The 13,654-nt window shown below is 29.8% G+C and overlaps 1 protein-coding gene across 1 annotated transcript in view; it reads left to right on the forward strand.

Annotated features, from left to right (window-relative positions):
• The window catches only part of LOC129234224 (chloride channel protein 2-like), a 66,600-nt gene that overhangs the window by 397 nt on the left and 52,549 nt on the right, over window positions 1-13,654 (forward strand). The window contains exons 2-8 of the mRNA XM_054868157.1: window positions 3,132-3,282; window positions 8,070-8,189; window positions 9,212-9,340; window positions 11,247-11,380; window positions 12,279-12,356; window positions 12,586-12,664; window positions 13,463-13,588. Coding sequence (XP_054724132.1) covers window positions 3,132-3,282; window positions 8,070-8,189; window positions 9,212-9,340; window positions 11,247-11,380; window positions 12,279-12,356; window positions 12,586-12,664; window positions 13,463-13,588 — 817 coding nt within the window. The remainder of the gene's footprint in view (window positions 1-3,131; window positions 3,283-8,069; window positions 8,190-9,211; window positions 9,341-11,246; window positions 11,381-12,278; window positions 12,357-12,585; window positions 12,665-13,462; window positions 13,589-13,654) is intronic.

The raw sequence follows: 13,654 nt of genomic DNA on the forward strand, positions 1-13,654 counted from the left end.
AAAAATAAACCTACCTGCTATTTCATTGTCAATTATTTTTGAAAACACTAGATTTCGTACATCCATCTAAAGTGCTCTTTTGCGTTAAAAATTTCTGCAATTGAATATATGTTTAAAATCTGGATGCTTATTATATAAAAATTTTGGTTTATGTTTTTGAATCTTCTAAAAATTTATAGATTTTAAAAAGTTGTTCATGTACTTTTCTTGTGTTTACAGTTATTTTTAAAAATGATTCATGGCCTGAATTAATTTTAAATTTGCCAAAAATTCAAAATTTTTGGCAAAAAATTATCCAAATTTTAAAACCCTTAATGTAAGGATTTATGTTTTTGGGAATATGGGTAATGTTGCTTCATGAATTCTTGATCCCAACAGTTGCACTTCGCCAAAATGCAATATTATGTGCTGTAATATTCATTTTATTTGCGGCATAAACTTTATAATTTCTATTCATTTGAAAAAAAAGTTAAAAAAAAAATAAATAAAATAAATGAAAAACAGTCTAAAACTACAAAATGGGAAAAATTTTCATGTTAATTTTTTAGGAATTATTGATCGTATTTTTCATTAGTTTATTACTGAGCGAATTTAACATTTGAATTTAAACTGTCATTTTAGTAGACCCATAAAATAAATCTTTTATACTTTTCATAATGACAAATTAATTCTTTTACTGTGTTTAAGTGTATTTTTTCTTTGGAAAAGTCGTCCAAAATTGGTTGCAAATTAACCGAATTATTCCAATCTATTGACATTGTCTTTGAGTTTGCAACTTAAAACATGCAGCTGTAAATCAATAGAAATGAACACTCTTGAAATTCCTAAAACATTTTGAATCAAGGCTATATACTTTTTTATATGACTAAATTGTTAAATTTTATTAGGTATAGAGTAACACCCTGAATAGTTGGGAGGTTACCAGTGATTGGCACTTCCAACAAAAATGTAATAAAATAAGATTCATATCCAATCTTTTAAAAGTAGAAGGCTATATACGAAAATGTGGAAGAAAAGTTTTTAGAAATTTAAAACTATTTTATGTGTTTTTAAGAAAATTTATTGGAGACTTATCACTTTACAATAATGAGCTTTGGTATTTTACTATGCAAGTACATGATGTTAAAGTCCTTTTGCCCATTCGTAGATTACTGTAGTAATCACAATCCTTATTTCGTTAAATTTCTTTTCAATTTTAATCGTGAAACCGGCGGCAAGTTCGGTAGTTTAAAAAAATTGTCGATTTCTTTTTAAAAAACTGCACTTCTTAGTTTTTGATTCTCTGTTGCTTTTTATATCATCCAATCCAACTGTAGAATGAATGCAGAACTGCTTTCGCTTTGTAAAGCAACTTCAAATAAATTAAACATAGGGTATTTTTTCCAGAATTTTCTTGTCTTTTCGGTCTTCGAAATTTTTATCTATTTTGAAGATCAAAATAATTTTTCCTAAAAGATCCCTAATATTGGGGTTTAATTTCCTCTGGTCTATCGCGTATGAGTAAAACTATTCACAAACATGCCAAAATTGAACATGAGCTTCGCCAAAAATTTCTTGTCCCCCCTCCACGGTTGGGTTTTTTGCCGGCAAAAAGGTATTTTTGTCGGGACAGTGGAAAAAACCATGGCAAAAATGGAAAGCAAAACCCTAATTGCAAATAAAGTAGCATTATATTGTTAATTAAGAAATAGTGACAATATAATATAAGTAATGCACTTTAATATTTTAGTTATGTCTCTCCACGTTACTTCTCATTTATAAGGGGAAAAATAAATTAAAAACAAATGTTGGGATTGCAAAACTTTAGATTTTAAATGTTTGCTAAAACATTTTTTTTCAGAATGAGCCAACTTTTATTTCTTTTATTGTATAGTTGCATCTTGATTAAGTATACTTTATATAGATACTTAGTATTCTGTGAAAAATGCTATTAATAAACAAGCTAATTACATTTTCATTGTAAGTTAATTATTTGTCTTAGATGTTTAACTGATATTTTATGTTAATGTTTAAAAATTTAAAAGTAAAAATGCTCCATAACTTTAAAAGTAAGTTAAACCTTAATTTTTTTTTAACTATAAAAATAACTGAATTAAAATTTTATCAAAATCTTTTCATGCTTTTACTTTTATATAAAAAAGAAAAAACTGTCCGTAAGTTGTTAACACAAAATCTATTTTTGCCACTTTTTTCAAAAACTGGCAAAAACCTATTTTTTCCGGGTGGTTAAAAACCGTGTTTTTTTTCCATGGTTTTTTTTTTCCGCCCCCGGCAAAAACTCGCCAACCCTGCCCCCCTCCCCCCCTCCAGGTTGATGGCATACCTCCTCAAATGCTACAAAGCACACTTCTTATAAAATGAGAGCAAAAATCTCTAAAGATATCCCCCCTCAAAGTTTCAATGGTGCAACAAGCACTAATGTCCCCCCCCCTCCACTAGTGGATACCCCAAATAATAATGTAGCATGTGTTCAGATATATATCATAATAACCCTGTTACCTACTCCAGCTTTAAACAACAGAAGTCATTTTTTACTTTGATATTTTGTTATAATGCAGTACAATTTCGTGAGCGTCGCCTCTGTTACGCTTTATTTTTTACATTTACATAAAATGAGGTTTTGATTTAAACATTTCTATGGATGATATTATTACTTTGAAATGTTTTGATTTAGAAAAAGAAACACCAAGTTATTTTAAAGAGCTCCAATTCAGACTTTTACATAAATTATAATGCTTGTCAAATTGTGTTGACATTTTCTGTACCCTCTGTTATGTACCCATTTAATTTAGTTACAGAGGTAAAATGAGAATGGAATTTCAATTTTAGGTCAATTTATCAAGCATTGCTCCTTAAAATTTAAGAACTTTCTGCAGTTTTTTCTTTTTTTATCTTAGAAGGATTTATGATTTTTTTAAAAGCAAAATCTGTGTCTGATGTCCCCTCTGTTACGCTTGGAACTCACCATGATTTTTGTTAAAAGCAAATTTGTTCATATAGAATTTCTTAAATTCTACTTGCCTATTCCAAGTCCTTATTGAGCTGTTCATATTTTAAATCAAATGCAAATTTTACATCAATTTTATACATGGTAATATGAGTATTAAATTTTATTGACCATATTTTTTTAGATGTTCGGTCAGTATAGAGAAGATCTAGGAGAATATGCCAAATTAGAAGCCACAAGACTCAAAAATCTTGAAAAACACAGGAAAAAGGAAGAAAAGCGTAGGCAACAAGAACTTAAACCTTATAGAAATGCAATTCACAGAAAACTTGTTGGTATGGTTTAATTTATTTTTTAAGTTTATTTATTTTTATTATTATTTTTTTTCCTTATTTTCAAGTGTATTACTTGAAAAGTATGGTGAAATTATTGCATTAAATTGCAATGTTACCCCCAGACCAAGGGGCAGGGTGCCTCCAAATAAAAGGGCACTTTTAATTCAATTATGAGAGCACTTTTGAGTAGAAAGGATTTTTCCCCCTTTAATGTATGCTATACGCATACAAAATCCAAGTATTACTCAATAGCAATTATTTTTTTGTTTCGTTTAGAAGATTATGTTTTAAAAAATAGAAAATTCAGATTAATATTCAAACTAAAAACATAGCTTTGTGATGAAGTTTTGTCAAAAAAAAAGGTCAAGTAGGGCCTAGTAGGCGTAATTGAGAAATGCAGAAAAAAAAAAAAAAAGCAAGGCTCAGCACCCTCCTAACAAGGTCTGGGGGAAACACTAAATTAATTTTTAATTACATTATTTTGATTATAAATGAACCTTGGAACAGCTTACCAGAAGAGGTTATAATGAGTACGGGAGTAGATAGTTTTAAGAGGGCCATTGATCTTCACTGGGGATTGTAAATTGACTAGGAACCAGTCTAGCTGGGCCCAGAGCCTGTTGCTGGTAGTCACTTTTGTATTTGTAATGTTTTTGTATTTCAAGTGAAAAATAAAAAACAGTTCATCTCTCCTATTCTAACTCTGCCTTTTGTAGAAAAGGTATTTAAACAATGAAAAAACTCCTATCCTATTTTCAAGTTTTCTATATTTCAATAAATTATTATCTATGGTTCTTTAGGAATGCAATATCAGTGTGGACGTTTCAGAAACATGCAATAACATTCGAAAGAATGTTCTATCTTTGGAAATTTATGAACAGACTTAATGAGAGAAAAATTAATGAAACTCTTTTCCATTAAACTGTAAATAGCTAATAATGGGTGCTAAAACAGTTATAATTCCTCCATCAGTTGTTTAAAATTTTTAGTGGTGCATGTTTTAAATCATGAAAAATGTTACAATCCTTTGAATATATTTTATAATTTAAATATAATTTGTACAATTCAGTTGAAAATAACTTGTTATACCTATTCATTCATGTAATTCATTTTTTAACTATTCAATTTTTGTGTTGGGGGGGGGGGGGGTGCAGATGGCGAATTCTTAGTGTAAATTGTGCAGCAAAAACCATGAACACTTACATGTAAATCAGGGTTGTTATTTTGTTTACTTTGTAAATGGATCTCTGATGCCGGAAGAAATTGGACAAAATGGAAAATCAACTGATTATCCATACATAAATTTATTCTTATGGTGTAATAAAATTAGTATATAATTCTAATACATTATCTACTATAAATTAATCTTTTAAATAAAATAGAATGATTGTTAACTTTAGAATTAAATATCTCCAAAAAAAAAAAACTTAATTACACATTTGTGCAACTAATTTTAGATTGTAAGTTATTTAAAAATAATAAAATTTAACAATGTGAATAAGCTATTGGGCGTGATTACACTATTAAATGTTACAATAGTAGAAATTAAACTCAATGGAAAAGTCAAATGAAATGCTTGGAGACATGCATACAACACAAAGCTTTATAAACTAAAAACATTTTACTGCAATATTGTTCAAGTTTTTATTGATGTTACCCCATAGTAAAATATTTATGTGCTCTGCATGTTTTTATGGATATGTTAATGTGATACAAATTACTACTGTAGTAGGGTGGAGGCCCTTAATCAGGACCAAAAAGATCATATTTTTGAAAATATCCGATATTTTGATATATATCCGAATATTTTGATATGTATGTATGTATCCGATATTTTCAATAGTAGGATATTTTGTAAAAATTTTATTGTGGGGGCCCCTTTGTTGTGGAGGTCCCGGGACAGTAGCCCCGCTAACCCTCCCCTAAATCCGACCCTGGTTGTGGGTAGTCAGAACAGTGTATCGGAAGATACTATAATGAGCAAGGGTGTAGATAGCTTTAAAATGGCCATTAATCTTCATTGGGGACTAATAAATTGACTAGGAGCAGCCTAGTCAGAGCCTGTCGCTGATCATCAAATTTGTATTTGTATTGCAAGAACATATTTCACTTCATGCTAACATTTCTTTTATTAATATCAAGCAGGTATTCTTTTTTTTTTTAAACATGATTTTTAATGTTTTGATACTACAACCTTTAAAAACTTTTTATTTCTACATTTTAATTTTATAAATGCATTTATTATGGGCAATAAACTTCCATATGACAGATAAACATCTTACAATGTACAGCTGATGTGTTTGTTTTCATAAATGCTATTACATGCATTATTCTTATTAACACTCATTTGATTTATATACATACTTAAATAAACTTCAACTGATCTTATTTTTTTCATTTTCACTTTAAAATATTTTTCAATCAATTGTTTATATACATATTTATCTATGCTATTTTTATATTAAAATATTGCTTGAATAGGAGAATCTATATAGTTATTTATTATTTTCAAACTTCACATTTTTAACTAAAAACTTTCAAATTACCGAAAAAGTGGACAAAATGACATTTTGTCCGGGACGGTTTTTTCCAGGTTTTTCCCGGGGTGGACGAAATAGGACAACCTTGATGTAAATACATTAATTTTCCAAAGCCAGGGAGGGGAGCAGTTCATCCCCTCTGACCTCCCTAAATGATGGACCTGCTTGTAATAACTCTGTATTTTTCCACTTTAAATTTTTGCATTACTCAGATGCAAAATTGAATAATGTTACAAAATTATTCCTATTAATTTGTATTGTAGCTTCAATTTTAATTGCAATTTTTTTCAAATAATGTTGCTTCTTTTCAAAGAATATCAAGTAGACATATCAACAGAGAAAATTAAAAAATTTTGTCTTACGATATGCTGACCCAAAAGAAGAATTGTTGATATAACCCATGGATACATGCATGCAATGCTTTATTTGGTAGGATTGTCCTTCCCCTAAATATTATATCTGTTACAACTAAATTTCTAAATTTATGATAATTGATTATTTTATCATTATTACTATTACTCAATAAAACAATAAATTTGAAATATGATCTCCGAATATTTCAAAAGTTTGAATTAGGAACAAGGGTTCGCGTTTAGAAGTGTGTATATCATTTCAGCTAAACCCAGCAACGTAACAAGGGGTTGGCAGGAGTTGCTCTCGCCAGGGGCGCAGCAGCTAGGGGGTGGCATTTTGACTGATTTATATATATATATATATAAATTTTAATTTTTTGAAAAATTGATTATATTAGTAGAAAAATGCTTTTGAAAATGAAAATTAAAGAGTCTCGCAAGAAAATGTGCTAGATGAAAGTGAGATGGAGTGCTGAGTATGCCGAATGAAATCCCAATTTTACCGCATGATAAAATTCAAGCATGCACACATATTTTCAGTTACTGATTTACGGCAGGGCATTCGGGGCCCAGGCCCGGGGCACCAAAGGAAAGGGGGCACCAAATTTCTGTCATTTTTTTTTTCCAGGGACCAGTGTTCGGGCCTCTAACTAAAGGAAACAAAAAAATTTCGTCATTTGACAATTTTTTTTTTATTAAATGAAAGCATATTAGCCGATTGTTGTGGAGAACGATCATTTTCACTATTGAAGAGAATTAAGTGTCTTTTGCGTACTCTCATTTCTGATGGTAAATTATCTTTATTAGCTCTGTTATCAATAGAAGGAAGTTGGACCTAAAACTTGATTATGAGGACATTATAGATGAATTTTCTACAAGAAAACAGGAGAAAATATATAAAGAATCATTGATGCGCAGAAAGCGCATTATGGTTTACCTTTACCATTTGTATCATAGTTTTTCCATCTGCGACTGTAAAAAATTTTCTAACATGAAAACCGTAAAATTATTTTAGATTTATATTTAATGATTTCTTAGCAAAACATCTTAATTATTAACTTTTTTTGTATGAAATCGATATTTTAAAGTTTTCTTTCTGTCAAAATAATATCCAACACTTACCTTCATATTTTTTTTTGTGGGGGGGGGGGGCACCATATCTGTCAGTGCCCGGGGCACCCAGGTGTGTAAATCGGTCCCTGCATATTTTATATACATAACATCTACTGGGAAAAGGAAAATTGGGCATCATTGAAAACAATTTAAAAATAGAAAATAAGAACATAAAATATTGCAATACTGTCTCCTAATTTATTGAATCTATTAGTTAAATGTTCCACTCGAAAAAAAAATTTGGGGGGTCACAGTGACTTCCCATCGGGACGACGCTGGGAGGGGGGCGCAATTTCTTATGTTCGCCAGTGGCGCCAGACCCCCTAGGTGCGTTATTGGCTAAACCATAAAATTAGGGTGAAAAATGCTGACTAACTACAGATCAACAAATTGACTAAAGGGCACTAATTGCTTGATTTGATTTCATCAGTTCATACATTGTTGGCTTCAAAATGTGCAAATGAGGTTCAAATATTCAAAATTATTGAACTGTGGGTGCATTCCCACAAATGTTTTCCCCCCAGTATGTATAACCCAGAGTTGTACAGTAAGTTCTTTCTAGGCATTTTCATAGGGAGACTTTTCAACTGCCCCCCTTTTTATTGTTTTAAAAGTGTTTGTTCTCTTTGTACTTTTAGAAACAGACTCTTAATTTTATCAACAAAAACAAAAAAATAAAACTTTTCCTCAATTATATTTTTGTCAAAAAAAAAAAAAAAGAATCAAAGAAACAATTTATTATGAACTGTAAAGTGCTATACTATATGTTTGTTTTTAATAGCTTTATGGCAATGTACTTTTGCACGATTTGGAGAAGACTGGTTTTTCCTAGCTTTCCTTGGAGTAATATCCTCATTATTAAGTTTTTCTATGGACTATGCTATATCTATGTGTCAAAAGTGTGAGTAGTTAATTTTAAGCCTATGTTTTAATGGTACTTTTCCATTAAAGGTATGTTCTATTGATTTGGTAACTTCTTTACTTTCTAACATGGTGGCAATAAAAAATTTGCTTAAACCTATTGGCAATATCTACAACAGGTATATGGCGACCCTAGAATTTAGAAATTGAAGTTATTGACTGCCGCCAACAGATAATTTCTAGTTTGCTATGGCGATAAATAAATAAAAATCACAAAAAAAAAAGAGTCCAGTAGACCTTTAATGGAAAAGGGTTTTAAATTTTGTTATGAACTATGCTATTTTCTTTTCGTATGAAATTAGAAGGTTATGCAAATGTGTGAAGCTGTGTTTCCATCGGCATTGCAATTACATTTTTCTCTTTTTTTTTTTGTAAACTTTCAGAATGTAATGTCGAAAGCTCCTTAAAGATTAAATAAATACCAAAAGCACAACTTTTCTACTAGCATTATTAAAAGAAAGGTTTGGTTTTATAGAATTAGGTCATCTTGCAATGACTTTGCAATCAAAAACCAAGCAATATCAAGGATATATACTTCAGGTGTCAAAAGTAGACCATTCAAAAAATTTGGAGTTGCAAAATTAGAATGGGCATAAATATTATGATCCAAGAAGACCTACACAAGCGCCTTAATCACAGAAGTGATGCTTCACAAAAACCACAATTGCAAAATAGGCCCTTCTTTATATTTCTAGCAATATATCTTCTATTAGAATAAATTTATAATTTTCATTTGAAATAATGCTTTTATTTTATTTTTTATTTTTATTTATTTATTTATTTTTTGAGTGTTGCTGTACTGAATATTTTCCAAATTTCTTGCGTATTAAAAGGCATGCTACATTACATCATTTTGCATTAAATGGAAAAAATCCTTTCATATTTTTAATTTTATAGTCTTAAACTTATTTTAATCCTGCACTTCTGTAATTAATCATTGACTTTGTTGCAACAAAATTGATGGTCTGCTTTTTTTATTGTTTATGTTTGTTTTATTTGCAGCACGTATTTGGCTATACAGAGATTTGACTGCACATCCATTTTTACAGTATTTAGCATGGGTAGCTTTGCCACTTTGTCTTATCCTCTTTGCATCAGGTTTTGTACATATTACAGCACCTCAAGCTATTGGTAAACTTTTTCTCTTTCTTGGATTAGGATACTTCTCTTTAAGTAAATTCAGTTTCAAAAAATAAGTGCAATTGATTTTAGAACACTAATTGCTCTGGAATTGATAAATTAACTTATTAACATAAATCTTCATTTGAACTTTCTTTTAGATAACTTTTGTATGGCATTTTTTTTTTTTTTTTGATATATTTAAAAAAAAAAATATTTTTATTGTTTTGAATTTGCAAATTGTTCAAATGTGGCTGCAGATTGATTATCTTAAAGTGGATTTCATACATTGTGTATTTAAAAAATTTATGCAGTAAAAACTCTAAATATGGAACTGACTTCTAGGGGGGGGGGGGGCTCCATAAAAGTGGGATGTAGTCTGAAAATTTGGTTTTTACAACCTTAAGTTTATTTTTCCTCACTCACATTCACAAAAAAAAGAGCTACTCAATACTAACAATAAGCATGTGAATACAAACTAAATTTTTTACCACTGCACGGTTGTTTTTCTTTGGATACATTCACATAGAGCTACCGGTCGACCGTAGTTGGTTGATCACATGACAGATAATGACGTCAGTGGTTATTAACTGGTTGTTCACCAACCGATGCTCCGTTGAACGCTGCGAACACCGCGCAGGTGAAAAATATTTACTTTTTATCAAAAATGTCACATGGTTCAATCAACCAGCTTATAGTGTGGTCGACCGGTGGATCAACCGGTGAAGCTATTGGAACGACTTTGGCAATAGCCAGTTTCAGTTAACTGGTAACTCTATTGAAATACTACTGGTTAGTCACCGGTTAACCGTGGTTGACCGGTAGCTCTATTCGAATGTAGCGTAAACTGAAATTCAAAATCTTACTGAATAAAAACTGATTTTTTTTTGTTTCTAAGGGGAGGCTTGAGCCCCCAAGCCCCCCCCCCCCATATGGGCACTTTTGACGCGGGACAGTTTTTTCCACATAAGGGACAGTAACTTAAAATCCAGGACGTTTCTCAACACTGCCCCTTCCCATATTTTGGTTATTTTTTAGCAGATTTTTTGCATGCATTTTCCCATAGCATATCCTCTCATAGTTACAAATAAAAAACTATCCGTATCTTTAGATAATCTAAACAATTTTTCACATAATTTTTGTTTGGAACATCTAACATAAGCAACAAACTTTCGAAACATTAAAAATTTAATCATTTATTAAAGTAATAGCAACTAGTATCAAAAAACTGTCTTTTAATTAAATTAATTTTAACATCTAATTAATTAACTATCTTCTTCACCTCCTGATTAGCAGTTGCTGTTCAGTATGTCTCTTTATCCATATTTAAGCTGCATTCATACTTTTTATTGTGTTTGCCTTTTTATATTTTCAAACTTTTTCTTTGTTTACTTGTTTATTCTATGCATCTTAGGCATTTTATTTTTTGTTATTTTGTTCACGCTTAAATTAGTTTAGATAAACACACATTTTAATCCATCTAGGGGAGTTTCATTTTTGCATTTAAACTTTTTTCTTTATCAATTATCTGCAAATATTTTTCTGTATTTTTAAGGAAGATCATGATTGTAACATTTTTAGTTTGTTTTTTTTTTCTTCCTCTTGTGCACTGAGCAAAATTGAATAAAATAAAATGAAAATTAGAAGATGAAAGTTTTGTAAAACCTGAAGATTTACAAAAATACCTTTAGCTGTGCTAATACGAGGCTGGGAAACAGAATCTTATAGGCCATACTGTCATAACTCATGAAATATTATATTTAATTCTTAGCTTGATAAATCAATCAATATAGCAACTAAATTTTAGAAAGATAACTTGTAACCAGCCCAAACCTGTAATTATCTTGATTTAAAAAAATTTTTTTGTAGTAACTGAAAATGATTTGATTTTCATTTGCATATGGCTTTCATTTTTTAGGGTCAGGAATTCCTGAAATGAAAACGATTCTCAGAGGCGTTGTCCTTAAAGAATATTTATCATTCCGCACCTTAATTTCAAAAGTTGTTGGTTTGACTTGTACTTTAGGTAGCGGCATGCCTCTTGGAAAAGAGGTAAAAATATTATTTTACTATACTGTAATTCTAATAATTCTAGAAATAGTAAATATTTTAATATAGATTATCTTAGGTTTCTTGAAGAAATTTAGTTTTTAAACAATAAAATAGTGTGCTTTTTTCTCTAAAAATCATCTCCTAATCATTCATTAAAATTCAATGTTTATTCAATTCTGTATGCATTTCTTGGTGCTTACTGTATGAATGAATGAATGCCTTGTATTTAGGGCTTTTGGTTTGATATATATATATTTGAAGAACTGTTCCTAAGGAAGGTTGCTTCTGAAATATTTTTGCATTTCGAGTATAGGAGAGTTTTGGATCCGATAACAATAATTTTACACATAAGAAATAATTAAACAATGTTGCGTTCAGAATTTTTTTACAAGTACAAGACATTTTTGGATCTGATAAAACTGATGTTACATGCAGTAAATCCTTAAATATGGAATATATTGTGGAAATTGTGGTTTCACTGGATGTACAATTGTAGTTTTACAAATGTATGCAGCTCTACTTGTCAGGTTAACATAAATTAATCCTGGGACAAGAGTCCTATTAAAAAACTTTTTATTTTGTATGGTAAACTCAAACCAGAGTAACTTTTAAATAGAGCTATTGTTATATAATTATAGTCATTGTTAAAATGCATCAGGTATTTAACTACTTTATACATGTAAAAAATTTTATGATTTTATTGATAAAATTTATAATTTTAGATTTATATAAATAAACCTACATGAGAAACTATAAGTTACTCTCTTAGTGTTGTGTAGTATGAATTACAAACACAAAATCTTATCGTATTCTTAACTTCTTACAGTGTCAAACTATTAAATGAATTATATTTTTCTCTTGTTACTCTACTTACATATTGTCATATTTCTTTTTATAGGGTCCATTTGTACATATTTCTAGCATTTTAGCAACAATTTTAAGTAAATTGGTCACATCTTTTAAAGGTATACATGAGGTAAATATAGAGGAAAAAAATATATGTATTTATTTATTTATTTTTCTTTATTTACAATTTCTTGGCTCATATCTTCTAAAGTTTTGAGTTTTAGTGTAAATATTTAAAATGTTGTATTATTACTAATTAATGTAAAACTTGGAAAAAATACTTTATTTCAATGATTCTAACTGAAATTTAGTATAAGGAATATTGCATTTTTTTTACTTTCATTGTTTATGATTTTCAGAATGAGTCTCGTGCAAATGAAATGCTGGCTGCAGCATGCGCTGTGGGTGTTGCATGTAGTTTTGCTGCTCCGATTGGAGGTAATGTTGATTTTTCATTGTTATTTGTGATTGCATTTCTTTAAAATGTTGTGGATAAAAATTTAAGTATCTATCATGTCGTAAGTGAATTTCATAAATCAATTGCCTAATAAGCTTTACGAACTTTTTTTTTTTGCATAAATAACTCTTCAATTGTAAAGAGCCTCATACAACCAGAGTAATAGATTTATTTTAAAAAAATAATTTTTCTTCCTGGCTGTAATTGATGAATGTACAAATTTTATGAGAAGCTAAAAACCATCTTATAGATTTCTTTAAAAAAAAGTGCTGTCACTTTTGATTGATCTATAGTTTACTTAAATATCTAATGTTCATGTCTTCCAAAGAAATAAAAAGTAAGACAAACTTAATTGCTTCTGATAAGCCTGAGTTATGATGTGTATGAGGTAATTTGAAACACCTAACTTGCACATAAAAAGTAACAGAGAAGAAGAATTTCATAACTAAATTGTTTTAGTGACATTCCACATGACTGACAACAATTGTAGAAACCTCTTACTTTGTATATTAAGAGCTGCTGGGGAGGAAAATGTTATTGTTATATTACTCTTCTCTATATTACTACTTCGTCATTTACCACAACAGCTTAGTTTTTGAAATAACCCCCAAGTGTGGCAATGCATTTTGTTTTCATTCATCGCATGTTTTCAACTACCCCAATCGACCCTGCGTGTAAGGATGTTCATGATGTGAAGTATTTAGGGTACTAAAATTGAAATTTTTTAGGTGTGAGGTGTAACTGTTTACCAAATTATGAGCTGCTTTCTATTTTTGTAGGTGTTCTATTTAGTATAGAAGTAACAAGTGTTTATTTTGCTGTGAGAAACTACTGGCGTGGCTTTTTTGCTGCTTGTTGTGGTGCTATGGTATGGCGTTTGTTAGGTGTATGGTTTAAAAATGAAGGTGAGGTTTTTTTTTTTTTTTTTTTTGACTTGCTTAAAGTTAATTGGTTTATTCAATAAATTCTCT

The sequence above is a fragment of the Uloborus diversus genome, chromosome 1, assembly GCF_026930045.1.
Source record: "Uloborus diversus isolate 005 chromosome 1, Udiv.v.3.1, whole genome shotgun sequence".
Lineage (NCBI taxonomy): Eukaryota > Metazoa > Arthropoda > Arachnida > Araneae > Uloboridae > Uloborus > Uloborus diversus.